The 15,620-nt window shown below is 44.6% G+C and overlaps 1 protein-coding gene across 1 annotated transcript; it reads left to right on the forward strand.

The window, feature by feature from the left end:
• Positions 1-2,150: 2,150 nt before the first annotated feature.
• Positions 2,151-14,689, forward strand: C3H14orf93 (chromosome 3 C14orf93 homolog). The gene is made up of 6 exons (XM_074068393.1): positions 2,151-2,747; positions 5,153-5,473; positions 11,962-12,023; positions 12,249-12,352; positions 13,099-13,211; positions 13,598-14,689. The coding sequence occupies exons 1-6, from the start codon at positions 2,151-2,153 to the stop codon at positions 14,015-14,017; spliced, it is 1,617 nt and encodes a 538-aa protein (XP_073924494.1). The 3' UTR covers positions 14,018-14,689.
• The last annotated feature ends 931 nt before the right edge of the window (positions 14,690-15,620 follow it).

Below are 15,620 nucleotides of genomic sequence, written 5' to 3' on the forward strand. Positions count from 1 at the left end.
GCATAATAAGGTCCTTGATTTAATCCCTACCACTAAAAAAAAAGAACAAACAAATAAAGAAAGACAACTGTCACCAACAAAATGTAACTTTCTGGTGCAGGCCTATAATCCCAGCCCTTGGAATGCTAAAGCAAGAGAAATTTGAGTTCAAAACTAGCCTAGTCTACATTTGTGAGACTCAAAAAAACAAAGAATGTAACAAAACAACAACAAAAAACATAACTTTCTTTTTTTCACAGCATCCCTGTTTAAGATTAAAGTCTTATAATGGTTAAAATATAACTAAAATAAATCTTCAGGAGCAGTGTAGGCCCTTATTTAGGAAGGAAAAATATATATTATGTAAATGATTTATCCGTAAATTGACATAGACTTGCTTAGTGCTTTCCTTTAACCTTTAGTTTTAATTTGGTTTCACCTTTAGTTTCATGTTTAGCTATGCCTTCTAGTGACTCTAATGACAGAAAGGCTGTAAATGGATTTGAGTTAAGTTCTTGCAAGAAGTGAGTATTTGGCATAGAAAAGCCATTTCTTCAATATTAAGAGTAGAAAGAGCAAATTAAAGACTATTCTTTAATAACCAAATGTAATTATAATGCATTGTCAGATTTATGTTTTAGTACCTCAGAGGCATTGATATTGCCTGTTTCTAAAATGAGATTGCTGATTTAAAAAAAAAACAAAACAAAACTTTAATATATAGAAAATCCTAACCTCCTTTTAATTGTGATGCTTATAATTTACAGATGTTTATAATTTGCATTGTAAGATAGAAATAGGTCCTGGGGAGTTGTAAACACACTTAAGGTTTTGTCACTTACAAGCTTCAGGCAGAAGAAGTCTTTTTTTCTATAATCAGGTATTATTTAGAAAATGACAATATTTATTAAGTTCCTTGGAGTGTTCTCAGTGGTACTAATCAGAACCTCAGCACCACCCCATTTTTGTTCTCTTGGAGTAGTTTACTTGCTTATCTTCAGTAATTCAAAAAAGAGGCAGTTTGGCTTTCACTGATATTCTGGTTTCTCCTTTTCTAGGGCTGCTCATGTGGGCAGAGTGGCAGCGCTTAGCGGTTCAGACATTCCTGCTCACCCTTGGCTCCTCCCTGAAGGAGCATAAGAAGTGGAGATGAGGGCCCCAGAGGTGATCACTGTGGGCTACTGGTTGGTAGACTCAGGACAGCCAGAGGCCCACATATACAACTCTGAGAACAGTCCTGTGTCACCCTGGCCCGACTCCCAGATCCAACTTTTCACTTCTTTTCCCTACCCCATCCCCAAAGCACTGATGATGTAATAGTGAGAGGCTGGTAACATGCCTGGGGATGCAGGGATCTGTGTAGTCCTTGTTAAGGAGTCTTACTCTGAATGCATCCGTATGAAAAGTATAGAGGGGGGCAGAATAAATGATTCCTTATGTCAACAAAAAGTGCTATTGTTTTAAAAAAATACATTAGACTGAAGTAGCAATAACTAGATTCTCCTGTCTTCCTCTGACCTTGAAAAAGACACATAACTTCTCTGCATGTCTCTTCTCTGGACCTGGGGTAATGTGTGCTTCCTAGCACTGTTGTGTAGATGAGATAACCTACATGAAGTGTTCTGAACTCCTTAGAGGATGATGTCAAAGCAATGAAATGCAATACTATTAAAGATCGGACAAGAGGAGGAGGAGACAGACCTTCATTTTCTTCCTGAATCTTGTAATCTTTGCAGATGGGTGGGTCTTTTGAAGGCCCTCTGTTCCTTAGGTTGCTGTCCTGGGGGGTTCCATGCTTGCGCGCAGAAAAAATGCCTTCTTACCCTCTGAAACTACGTTCATCAGAAAGGCCCTGGTGTGCTTTACCCTTTCAGTAGGGGGCAAGTGTGATTCCCAGGGTGCTGGACTAGGGGAACTGAGACCTGCTAGTGGAAGGCACTTGCACCTCTCTGCAGGCCAGGGAGAGACCGTCATAGACTGTGTGTTCCTTCACCACCTTGCCTGCTTCTTCACAGAATACATGGCCTGGAGCCTGGGCAAATCCATCCACCTTCGCTGAGAAAGGAACGTGAATCCAGAGGCCAGTGTTTCAACCTGTGAAGTCCCCTTGACCAGAGCACCTCTTGAGTGGTTCAGCAGTGTGAGCGCGGTTGTGACTGGGCCCACCAGCCATGTCCTTCAGTGCCACCATTCTCTTCTCCCCTCCAAGTGGCAGCGAGGCCAGATGCTGCTGTGCCTGTAAGAGCGAGAGTGGTGGGGGCAGCACTGGCTCTCAGGGCGGTAATCCTCCTGCCAGCACCCCCATCACGGTGACCGGACATGGCCTGGCGGTTCAGAGCTCGGAGCAGCTCCTTCACGTCATCTACCAGCGGGTGGATAAGGCAGTAGGCCTGGCGGAGGCCGCTCTGGGGCTTGCGCGGGCCAACAATGAGTTGTTAAAACGGCTCCAGGAGGAAGTGGGTGAGCTACGGCAAGGGAAAGTGGGCACCCCTGATGAGGATGGGGAGAGCCAGGCTCACAGCCCCCCACGCGAGGAGCCGGGGCCTCTCAAGGAGAGCCCCGGGGAAGCCTGCAAGACTCTGTCTGCCGTGGAGGAGGAGTGCGACAGCGTGGGCAGTGGCGTGCAGGTGGTGATCGAGGAGCTGCGGCAGCTGGGGGCAGCCTCGACCGTGGGGCCTGGGCCCGTGGGCTTCCCAGCCTCTCAGCGCGACGTGCGGCTCCCTGGATGCGCCCTGGCACCCGGCGAAGGGACCCCGCTGCTCAACCCGGTGAGTATGGCTGCAGCGCGGGGCTCCCAGCTTCCCTGGTCTTCCTTGCGCTCCAACTCTGTTTCTCTTCTCTACTGTCTTTCATCTTTAAACCTTCCTTTTCGAATTTGTGATAAAACAGGACAGCACCGAGGCTTCCTCTGCTTTCAGAGATAGCAGCACTTCTGTTTGCTTCCTGCACGGTCAGCCTCTCTGGCAGGAGGTCATTTTTTGGTGCGTGCGGTGATGGGACGCATATCCCCTCTCTGTAGCTCCGCATGGCATCTTCTCCACAGCTGTCTCGGCTGCTCCACCGGCTCTGACTCTCCTAGTGAGACCGCTGCCATGCACAGACGGCTCATTCATATTTTATCACGGGCCCTCTGCTTGCCAAGAGGAGTTCAGTATAGAGATGCGAATGTGGAGGGGAGAAGGGAAGAGTTTGTGGGGGGAGGGTAAACATAATAGGAGGCAGGTGGAAATGAGGGGTTCCAGGAAGGAAAAAAAGTGACAAGAGGAACACAGAAGAAGGATGAGTGTGGAAGAGAATTTACACGGGGGAGCACTGAGGTTATAGGGCAGAAGGTAGAGGAAAGGAAATAAAATGTGAAAAGAAGTGGAAAAAGGGAAAACACGGGAGAAAAGCAAGCATATTCTGAGCAGGAAAAGACAGAAGTACATTATGCTATTTCAGTTTCTTTACTGCTCAAAGGCCATATGAGCAGGAAAATCCTTGCTGAGTAGAGTAAGAACTGCAGACTGTCACACATGGAAGCAGGAAAAGAGGACAGAGCAACTATAGAGATCATAGAGAAGGGAAAATAACAGATGTGTCACCACTTGTGAGGTCTGTCAACTCCCCCTAGCCTCTGTCTACTCTCTCTTTCTCCTCCCACCTCAACAAGGCTTCCACAGCCAGTGAAGACTAAAGACAAAACATACAGGGTGGATGAGAGGGAGGAAACTCCCAGTTCATCTGCTGGATCTGAAGAGCAAATGTATAAACTCCTCTCCCCAGAGATGCTAGCCCATCACAGCAACTGGCCTTGCTGTCCCCAAGACACAACTGTGCAGTGATGGTCACTACTGCTCACTCCAGCTGTGCCTGGTTAGGGCTCTCAGTGGAACTGGAAGGGCTGGAGGAGAGGCTCATGTGGCAGAGCACCTGCCTAGCAAGTGTGAGGCTCTAAGAGGAACTGGAAGGCAAGAGACAGGAGGGTATCAGGCCAGGCAATGTCCTGAGCTGTGGGTTTTTTCAGACAGGGAAGGCTTCCAAGTCTGAGCTGTGGAATTAGATTTCACAGCGCAGAAAGCAGCTCACAGGTCTATAAATCTCAGCCTCCTCCTCCGCTTCTTTCTGTGTGTGTGGTTCCCTGCCACCCCCTACACACACACTTTCACTATTTTGTTTTCCTGGCTGCAGAAATTCCCCCTCCTTTTCTCCTCTTTTGCTATCTCACTCCCTGCTTTCATTCCTTGTCCTGTGTATCCTTGAGTGAGGGCACAGGTTGTCAGCTGGATGTCAAGGCCACAACAGTTCACTGTGGCCAGACCAGGAACAAGGTGGGGATGCAAACTGGCCACTCTAAGGGAATGGAGTGTGGGTGAGGGGAGCTGTTCATGACATTCCTCCCTAGGGATATGTGACTTTGTATCTCTCTCCTTTGTTGTTACTCCCTCCTTATTATTGTTACTGTTTAATTTTCTTGTTCTTTTTTACTGCTTGTTTTCCCTTTTTCTTTTTTCTTTTTGGTGGGACTGGGGTTTACAGTCAGGATTTTCAGCTTGCAAAGCAGGTGCTCACAAAACAGGTGCTCTACCACTTGAGCCACACCTCCAGTCCGTTTTGCTCTGGTTATTTTGGAGATGGGGGTCTTGCGGACCCAAACCCCAATCCGTCTGATCTCAGCCTCCCAAGTAGGTAGGATTACAGGCGTGAACCACTGGCTCCTGGCTTGATTTCCTTTTCTTGGTACCACTATCTCCCCTAATTCCTTTTAGACAAAACACTTACCTGGCTACATTTCTTATACTCAAATGCCATACATGACTACTCACAAATAGAGAGCATCAGAAACATGCCTTGTTGGGCTGGTGGAATGGTTCAAGTAGTAGAGTACCTGCCTAGCAAGTGTGAAGCCCTTGAGTTCAAACCGCAGTACCACAAATAAATAAATAAATGAACAAATAAATAAATAAAACATTCCTTGTCCTTGTAAGTAGCCCTGTACACACAAGGTTGTACACACAAGAAATATTTGCCCAACACTCCCATGTCAGTCCTAGAGAATTAAGCCATGACCATTAAACACTCTAGGTTCCTCACTTCTTTTGACCTTACTCACTATTCTTAGCCAAAGAATGATGGCTGTGTAGATTCCCCTATGCCTGACTGGCTAATAGACTATTCTTTTCAATATTCTTAGCTGGTGGATGATTACGGGACCACTGAGGGTGCAGTCCAGCGAGTGCTGGTCCCAGCTTATGCCAAGCAGCTTTCACCAGCTACACAGCTGGCTATACAGCGGGCATCCTCAGAGACTGGGCCAGAAAATGGAACCAAGATGCCACCTCCTCACCCAGAGGACATGCTCAGTGCTGCTGCCACATTGGACAGTACCTTGGAGGAGTCAGGCCCTGGGAGCACTGGGGAGCTGAGACACTCTCTGGGTTTTACTGCTTCCCCGTGCAGGATCAGAGGGAGCGGGCAGAAGAACTCCAGGCGCAAGCGGGATCTGGTACTCTCCGTAAGTGAGCTCAATTTCAATCACTTTTTTTCAGTCTGGAAAGAGAAGTGAAGAACCTGTGTGTGTGTGTGTGTGTGTGTGTGTGTGTGTGTGTGTGTGTGTGTGTGTGTGTGTGTGTGTGTGATTTTAAGCTTCCAGAATAGAATGAATGGTGTCCTGAACCCTACTGGAATGGGAGGGGCCAGGAAAAACATGAGTCCTAGTCCTAGGGACAGGTGCTGTCTGCTCTCAGTCCAGCTTTCAGGTTTTTCTAGATAGAATGGCACCTTTCCTTTAAAGAGAAGGACTTACATCACATCTCCCAATGTTTTCATAATCCAGATAGGAAGATCTTTAAGGGGTTAAGCAGATGGATCACCAAAGGGTCACTCTTTCTTTCTCTCTCTCTTTCCTTCTTTCTCTTTTTCTCTTTCTTTCCATTTAATATTTATTTTCATTTATATCCAGATGTCTTATTTCTTACATTAAAATACAATCATGCTGCCTCAACCTTCTGTCCCTTCAGAGAAAAAAGGGAGAACATTACACAACCGGAAAGATGGAATGTACAGAGTAGGGAAGTTACTACTATACAAAGGACTGTACTTTAGCCAGTGTTCCTACGTGGCAAGAGGCCCCTTGGGGAAAAACCATCCTGTCCTGAGCTGATCCCAAACCCCAAAGATGCTGAGGCTACTAAGTACTCAGCTCAGTCATCCCAAGAGCTCTTGGCAGGTAAGGAAGGGACCAGCTTGAACTAGGTCTACCTGCAACCTTCTGGATGTGGCTAGGAGCCCCCATTGACCCAAACCTAGAGATCTTCTAGGGAAGTAGTTCTAAGCTTGGAGTAATTTTGTCCCAGGGAACATTTGTAACCCACTGGAGACTCTATTGGTAGGTGGAAGGGTAGAGGAAGGGGAGAATACTAACATCTAGTGGGTAGAGGGGAGGTATTCTGTGGAACATTCTATAACGCACATTCCATCTATTACCCTCCCCCAGCAAAGAATTATCCAGCTCCACATGTCAATAATGGGGAGGTTGAGGGCTAGGGGCATGGTTCAAATGGTACAGCACTTGCCTAGCATGTGCAAGGCCCTGGGTTCAATCCCTAGTATCACAATAAATAAATAAATATGTATGCAGAGAATGAGAAGCTTTCTTCTAGGGTGATCACAGTCTTTTAGATCAACTCTGTGCCCAAAATCTTTTAGTAGCCAGGGGGATGTCCTTTAGCCATGTAACGTTCCTGTTGACTAAGGAGTTTCTGCTCTCTGCATCATGACTGATGTGAAGTAACTGGAGAGTCCTGGTTGAAAGTGGAAGTCATCACTCACATGTCACCTAAATCTCATCATACCATGTAGTCCATTTGTTCTTGTTACAGATTTAGTAAAGATCAAAACTAGCTGATCACTGTTTATACCTCCTTTATTTATGCTGCTTCTATCTTCCTTTCCTTTTTTCTTGTAGAGCCTATTCTATTATTATTATTATGATTATTATGTTTGTTTTGAGACAGGATCTCACTATGTAGCCAGGCCAGCCTCAAACTCATGATCCTTCTGCCTCACCCTCCTGAGTGCTGGGATTACAGGTGTGTACCAGCATGCCAGGCTCAGAGATCCTATTCTTGCTGACTCTTTCATTTGATTTGTTTTACATTTGAAATGCTGTTTTCCCCTAGAAACATCACTCATAGTTAGTATCAACTTGTTTCTAATCTTCATTGTAATTTTGATTATGGTCAGGGACGTTTCACTTATGCAAGAGGTATATTTAGTTTCTGTTACGGATTTGTGCCCCAAAAGAGTTGCTTTTGCTGCCAGTAATAGAAATGGAAGCATGTACCTTCTAGGTGCATTTCTAATGAATTCCAAGGGATTTCCCAAAACTTCCTAGTGTTTGAATCACAAATATATGTATAATAATTATAATCTGTATGAAATCAAGATAGTCTATCATTTTTATTCTAATCCTGCCCAGCACTTCAGAGAGAGGAGTGGCTTCTTCCTTCCTTTTGGAGACCTTGGTGGATCTGGAGACCTAATAGCAAGAGAGTGTGGTTGGTTACCAATCAAGAGAGCCAGTTAGGGAATTCTGCTGCCCATTGTAAAGGGTTTAAAATATACTTGTGCAGCTGGCTATTACATGCCTGTAATCCCAGCACATAGGAGGCTAAGGCAGGAGGCTCAAGAGAGTTCAAGGCCAACCTGGGCTACCTAACAAGACCCAGTTTCAAAGCAAAACAAAAACAAAATCAAAACCAGTGTAATGCTAGGTGGAAAGTTAGACAGTCATATATTATAAGAAACATCACTGGCTGGCCTCAAATTCACAGTGCTCTTTTTTTTTTTTGTGGTATTGGGACTTGAACTCAGAGCCTACACCTTGAGCTACTCCTCCAGCCTTTTTTGTGATGGGGGTTTTTTGAGATAGGGTCTGGTGAACTATTTGTCTGTGCTAGCTTTGAACCTTGATCCTCCTGATCTCTGCCTCCTGAGTAGCTAGGATTACAGGTGTGAGCCACTGGGGCGCCTGGCCACGGTACTCCTGCCTTAACCTCCAAATGTTGGGATTACAGATATGTACCACCATGCCAGGTTGAGTTTACAGTCTTGAGGTTGCAAACAAACTATGTTGGAAGGTCCGTCACCTATTTCATCTCCCATTTCCTGGAATTTGTCCTAGTAACTAATGGTAAGTTCTAGTGTCATTCAGGTACAACCTAGAGTATATTCTAGCTGCTTCTCACCTCCCAAAAGAAATATGAGATATGACTTGCAGTTTACAGGAAGTGCTGGGGATAAAGAAACAAACTGAAGGACACTAGAGGAAGCAGCAGGACAAACCTGCAAGGAGAGGCATTCTGCAGGGCACTGGCCAGTGCTCTCAGCAAGTCGGTATTATTTTTTTAAAAAGTCAAAATTGTGCTAAATTAGGGCAGGCATGGTAGTGCATGTCTGTAATTCCAACACTCACAGGCTGAGGCAGGAGGATCTCAAGTTCAGTCCAGCCTGTGCTACATAGTGAGACTGTCTCAAAACTAAAATTAAACAAAATATTCATGTGCTAGACTGTGGGTTTGCAGTCTTTACTATCCTGATTTTTAGCTCTGGGAAGCAATCAAAGAGCATCTCTAATATTTTGGGGCTCCTGTGCATTGCTGTGAACCAACAGGACCAAACTAGAACCCCTAATTCCTTGGGATGCTGCAGGTTCCAGCAACCACTTGGGGAAGCATATTTATTTTTAGCTCACTCATAAGGTATGTGAGCCAGCAGCCTGTACAGTCTTAACACTTATTGTCTAGAGTCTTTTCCCTTTCCACTTCAAGCCTGGTTTGATTTTTAGCACCTGATCTCTTCCAAGCCACTTGAGTTGGAAGATATGCAACTCTCCTTTTTCCTTCTTTTTTTTTGGAAACTTCTATATTCTTTCTAAAACATTTACCCATTCCTTTGTGATTCATTACATTTGAATTTCTAAGAGGTAAAATAACTATGAAATGCACACTTGCAATCTCACCAGCACTTGGGAGGCTGAAGTAGAAGGACCATGAGTTCAAGGCCAGCCTTGGCTACATTGTGAAACCTTGTCTAGATAGATAGATAGATAGACAGACAGATAGAAAAATCTATGAAGCCAGTACAGTAACATCTCTCTCTCTCTCTCTTTTTTTTTTTTTGGTGGTGCACTGGGCTTTGAACTCATGTCTTCATGCTTGCTAGACAAGCTCTCTACCACTTGGACTACTCCGCTAGTCCTTTTTTTTTGGTAGGACTAGGGTTTGAACTCAGGGCTTCACACTTGCAAAGCAGTTGCTCTACCACTTGAGCTAGGCCTCCAGTCCATCTGCTAGCCCTTTTTGTGTTGAGTATTTTTGAGATAGGGTCTTACAAACTGCCTGGGCTCACGATCCTCCTGATCTCTGTCACCCAAGTAGCTAGGATTAAGGCGTGAGCCACTAGGGCTTGGCTTGTTATTGAATCCAGGGCTTCGCACAAGCTAGGCAAGAGCTTTACCACTGAGCCACACCCCAGCCCCCAACATCTTTCTGTATAGAGTGGAGATTCAAGCTATAAAGAACTTATAGTACTTCCCTAAGTTGTTATGCCACTCAGCCAAAAAGACAGAAGGATGAATTGGGGATTTCTAGATATGAATCTATCATTTGGGACTGGATAATTTCCACTGACTGAAGGGCGTAGGATGAAAATATAATCAGAAACAACAAAACTAATTGGGCACCATTGGCTCATGCCTGTAATCCTAGCTACTTGGGAGGCTAAAATCAGGAAGATCGAAGTTTAAGAACAGCCCAGGCAAATAGTTTGTGAGACCCCCATCTCCAAAAATAACCAGAGTAAAATGTACTGGAGGTGTGGTTCAAGCAGTAGAGCACCTGATTTGCAAGCACAAATCCCTGAGTTTAAATCCTAGTCCTCCCCCCACCCCCTCAAAAAAAAGAAACAATAAAACTAAACTAAACAGAGGGAAATGTAAGATCCTGCATTACAGTTCAAAGCTTCAGATGCAGAATGAACCATATGATTTTGTGAGTGGACATGGGTTTGCTAAGAAAGCTAATGACATCATGAATTTTATTCCTAGAAATGCAGAGTTCCATTCAGGAAAGTAATGCTCCCTCTAGCCAGACCTGAGCTGCTGAGAAAGATTAGTTCTCAGTGCCACTTTGTAGGAGTGACACTGGCAAGCCAGTGTCTCCCAGTCCTGAGAGGCCCCTATTTCTGATGAGGAGTCTGTTGGGAAACTATGAGGATAGCCAGAAGGAATTCAAGTGTTTAGACCAGACACAAGATTTGGGGAGACTATGAAAGCTGTCTTCAATATCTCAGGTGAGCTGGGCACCAGTGACTCATGCCTATAATCCTAGCTACTCAGAGGCAGAGATCAGGAGGATCGTGGTTTGAAGCCAGCCCTAGGCAAATAGTTCCACTAGACCCTATCTCAAAAAAAGGGCTAGGAAGTGGTTCAAGTGGTCACCTGCCTAGCAAGTATGAGGCCCTGAGTTCAAATCCCAGTGCCACTGAAAAAAAGTGTGTGTGTATATATATATCATATATATATGATGTGCAAAATTGGAGTCATATTTGGAGCATGTTAAGGCAGAACTTCTTAGCAATTAAAGGTGTTCAAGGCTGGGCACAGTGGCTGATGCTTATAATCCTAGCTCCGTGGGAGGCTGAGATAGGGAGGATTGAGGTTCGGAGCCGTCCTGGGCAAATAGTTTATGAGACACCATCTCTAAAATGGACTGGAGGTAGGGAGGTAGGGATCAAGCCTAGCCAGTGTGAAGCCCTGAGTTCAAACCCCAGTCCTGCCAAAAAAAAAAACAAAACAACAACCCTAAAAAATAAAAAAGCAAAAGGTGGGAGGAAGGGTTGAGGGAGAATGATAGAAGTGGTGAATGAAATGTCATAATGAAATGCCCCCGCACAAGTAATATATGCTAATTTTTAAAAGACCAAGAAAAAAGCAAGGACTGGGGAGTGTGGTTCAAGTTTTAGAGCATCTGCCAATCACAAGGCCCTAAGCTCAAACCTTAGTACTGGTAAAAAAAAAAAGTATGTCCAATGATAGAATAAACTGACTCAAAAAGGATAACCCATCATTAGCATCATTAGATGTGCATGAGCAGGAATGTCAGTGTGACTCAGGTGGTAGAGTACTTTTTTAGAAAGCCCTCAAGGCCCCGAGTTCAAACCCCAATACTGCCAACAAAACAAGAAAAAAGGAATAAATAGATGTATATAAGCAAAACTGAAAGACAGCCCGCTTAATGTCATGAAAGGGACATTGGTAACAGTCTCCAATGTATTTCCAATTCATACTTCTGTTATTTTAGATCTGTGTTTTTCAGACCATGGTATGTGTACCCCTGGGACTTGTGATAATGTACAAAAGGAAACCAGGACATTTTCCCGGGTCATTAATTTTACTAGAAGATTTCAGAAGACATTTTTATATTTGAAGAAATATAGATATATTTTGAAGAAGAAGATTTTAACTTTGGAAAAGTGCAGGCTCAAAAAATAGAGCTGGAGGTGTGGCTCAAGCAGTGGAGAGCCTGCTTTGCAAGCATGAAGCCCTGAGTTCAAACCCCAGCTCCAAAAAAAAAGGAAACCCAAAAAATACTCACTTATAGTAACCCGAGTACATATTCACTCTCTCCTTGCCATTAAGGGTGTTTTGTAGAAATGTCTGAGACTACTGCTCTAGTGATTACTCAGAAGCAGAAGTAAGACCAGGAATGATCCTGGAAACTTAACACACATTAAATTAAAGGTGGGGGAGGCCCCATTAGAAATACTAACTTGGACAGGCTCTCTGGCTAAGAAAGGTCGTATGCAAAAATGGTACCTAGGCTATGGAAAGGAATCAGGCATAGAACACCATAGGTTCAATGCCTATTTTTACCCTAGGGACCAGAGGAGGTTTTTCATGATGTCCACTCCTGGCTTGATTCTGTTTTTTTTTCCCCCTAGAAATTGGTCCACAATGTGCATAACCATATCACCAATGACAAGAGATTCAATGGGTCTGAAAGGTATGGTTTCTTGAGGGAAAAAGATCACAAGGTACTTTGCTAAGGAGAGGGAAGCAGAGGGGGACATTCAAATGCAAGAGTGAGGTCACAGCCTCAATCTCGCCATTGCCCTGACATCCTGTCTCAGGTCAAGGAATTTAGCACCAAGTTGATTAATGCTGGGTGTCTGTGTTCATCTGGCTCTCTCAAAGCTGTCTGTCTCATTCATTCTCTCCTCTGTGGCAGCATCAAGTCCTCTTGGAACATTTCCGTAGTGAAGTTCCTTCTGGAAAAGCTCAAGCAGGAGCTGGTGACCAGTCCCCACAATTATACTGATAAGGAGCTAAAAGGTGAGAAGAACTGCGTTCACTCCCACTAGTCCTTCCTTCCCTCCCCTTTCTCCCCCATTCTTGGTCAGAAAACCTTAATGGGAATAATTTAGGTGGTGCTGAAAATAGTATACTTTAAAACTTTATTTTGGGCTGTTCTTCTCACCTACAGTTTATTCACAGAGTCATTCAAAATTGCCTTTCCATTCCTCTACTCAGCTTGAAATGAAAATGGGTGAAGGAAAGGGCCAGAACACCATCAGGCATTATGTTTACGTAGGTTCTGAAGCTGAGGTCAGAAGCCCGGCCTGCCCTTTTGTACCTAAATAATATGTTCTAGGTGTTCTACTTAACTTGCTCTCTTCTGTTATTTGTAGCCAATCTTAAAATCCTATTGTGTGGGGGGTGGCCCAAACAATGTATATACATGTGAGTAAACGTAAAAATGATTATAAATATAAATAAACAAAATAAAATCTTATGAAAGCTTTCACTGAAAATATACTTGAAGCCTATTGGTAGAGGGGCAGTAGGGGTAGGTTTAATGCATGGAAGCAATTTGAGTTGTCTTTTTAGTGGGAGGTTTAGTTGGAGATGGAGAGCACTAAACCAAAGAGGGCAGAAGAGATGCTGGTGGGTGTGTCAAGAAAGCAGACTGTCTAAATAAAGATTCCAGCCTTTGATCCAGCAGTATAAGAGCAGAAAGAAGGGCTGGGCCACTGCTCTACAGGACCCTGCTTTTCCTCTCTCCCCTCTCCTCCCATTAGGAGCCTGTGTGGCCTACTTCCTTACCAAGAGGCGAGAGTACCGCAACTCCCTGAACCCCTTTAAAGGCCTGAAGGAAAAAGAGGAAAAGAAACTTCGAAGTCGCCGATACCGGGTAGGTTTCTAGGCCTTCCTTTCAAGATGCCAATCCTAAATCCTTTTCTTTCTTTCTTTCTTTTTTTTTTTTTTTTTTATGGTACTGGGGTTGAACTCAGGGCCTCACTCTTGCCAAATAGGCACTCTACCACTTGAGCTACTCTACTAGCCCAAAACCTTAAATCCTAATAAGCCACAGTAGGAAGGGCCAGAGGACATGGTATCTGAGAATAGGATTGACAGGCTGGAAGATTCATAGACAGAGACAGAGGGTGAGCCAATTCTACGCTTGACTTGGGGACTGGGTTCCCTCAGGTTTTCACTGCCTTCATCCTTACCTGAACCCTTTCCCTAAATCCATAGTCTTTTTCCCTTCCTAATCTCTGTCCTGGGGTCCTACTTTAGCTTTTTGCCAATCGATCCAGTATCATGAGGCATTTTGGACCTGAGGACCAACGCCTGTGGAAAGATGTGACAGAAGAACTGATGTCAGATGAGGAGGACAGTCTTAACGAGCCAGGTGTCTGGGTGGCGCGTCCTCCTCGTTTCCGGGCCCAGCGCCTCACAGAGCTCTGCTACCACCTGGATGCTAACTCTAAGCATGGCACCAAAGCCAACAGGGTATATGGGCCTCCCTCAGACAGACTGCCTTCTGCTGAAGCCCAGCTCCTTCCACCAGAACTTTACAATCCTCATTTCCAAGAAGAGGAAGAGGAGGGAGGCAATGAGAATGGACCTATCTCCCCATCTTTTGACCAGCCCCACAAAACCTGCTGTCCTGACTTGAACTCATTCATTGAAATCAAGGTGGAAAAGGATGAGTAAAGTTTATGACCAAGAATAACTTAGGCTTCTGCCACTACCCATGTCCCAGAAATGGGTGGCCATGGGGTTTCTCAGAATGAGATGCCCTATGCAGTCTGAGAAAGCAAATTTGCCTGTCTTCTTAACACAGTCTCTGCTTGAAGTGGAAGCTAGAAGTTCTGGTGGGATAAGAGAACTCTGTGTGTGTGTGTGTGTGTGTGTGTGTGTGTGTGTGTGGTGGGATGGACACCCCCACTGTGAATGGCAAGCCAGAAAAATGCTTTATTCCTAAGCATAAACAGTGCCTCGGAGGAGCCTGGGATGAGAAAAAGATAGATCAAAGAAACATGAGGCCTTTTTGACACACATCTCTGTTTCTGAGGGGTTTTGTTTTTTTACATTTTTTTCCCATTTCACCCAAAGCTCAGGGGAAGCAGCCCTGGCTCTACCTTTTGCTTCCCCATGATTGCTGGTCTGGCTCTGCAGTGGAAACAAAACAGGGACAGTCCGCGGTAATACTGCCACCTGGTGGGCAATTTGAGTCATGGGCCTGATTCTTCTGAGCAAGGGAACACTGGCTGCATTACTTTGGAAATTGGGATCTAGATATAATAGCTATTGATTATTGGATTATATAAGGAAGATTTTATTATATCTGTCTTACAGATGAGGATATTAAAGCTTAAAAGAATTCCCATGTCTCACTGGCAGCTTCTCTCCACTCTTGTGACCAAGCTTTGTAGCTACTTTTTAGTCTTGTCAGCCAAGCTATATTTGGAGGAAGGTGTATGTGTGTGCTCACACACATGCATTTCAAATGGATTGAGAAGTAAATGGCTTCACTCAGTCATACAACAAATATTTAAGCTGGGTGTGGTGACACATGCCTATAATTCCAGCATTCAGGAGACTGAGGCAGGAGGATCAAGAGTTGAGGCCAGAAGTCTTTACTCCCATTTTCTGCACGGGGAGTAGGAAATGTTTTTCCTTTTTTTCCCCATTCCTTCATACTTTTATTATATTAAGTTTCTTTACTTACATTACTACCAGAAGAAGAAGAGTTGAGGCCAACCTGGACTACATAGTAATACTTTGTCTCAAAAAAAATACATGGAGAACTTTTGCTTACTAGGTGTCAGGTACTGTGCTAGTTGCTATGACATTATATTGATAAGTTGAGATGATCAGGTTTTATTGTTTGGTCAGGAAACCTGCCTACTGAGTAGGCACCGAAATGAACTGTGCTGAGGGTGGCCAAGGAGGAATGCTCATGCAAAGACAGAATGCAGCAGGGGTAGCTAACCTACTTTTGTAGTCAGGAAAGGTCTCTCAGAGGCAGTGGTGCTTAAGCCAATACCCAAAAGATGGAGAAGAGTAACCAGGGAGAAGGGAGAAGCCAGGAGAGTGGTTCACACAGGGAACAAGTAGATCCAAAAGTCCAGAGGCAAAAGAGAGTACCGACAAGGTTACTTCTACTGCAGACCAGTTTGGGGAGGGGATAATGCTGAGAGAAGAGGCTGGAAAGGTAGAGAGAACTTGTCAAACCCTTAAAGAAGAATAGATGTGGGCTTGGAATGTAGCTCAGTGCATATGCACTTGCCTAACATGTATAAAGGCCCTGGGT

This window comes from Castor canadensis, chromosome 3, assembly GCF_047511655.1.
Source record: "Castor canadensis chromosome 3, mCasCan1.hap1v2, whole genome shotgun sequence".
In the NCBI taxonomy this organism is placed as follows: Eukaryota; Metazoa; Chordata; class Mammalia; order Rodentia; family Castoridae; genus Castor; species Castor canadensis.

Excerpts from the sequence above, each read along its gene's own strand:
- C3H14orf93 (XM_074068393.1), top strand. The coding sequence starts at position 2,151 with ATGTCCTTCAGTGCCACCATTCTCTTCTCCCCTCCAAGTGGCAGCGAG. Across the intron at positions 2,748-5,152 it reads GGACCCCGCTGCTCAACCCG|CTGGTGGATGATTACGGGAC; the intron begins GTGAGTATGGCT and ends CAATATTCTTAG. Across the intron at positions 5,474-11,961 it reads AGCGGGATCTGGTACTCTCC|AAATTGGTCCACAATGTGCA; the intron begins GTAAGTGAGCTC and ends TTTTCCCCCTAG.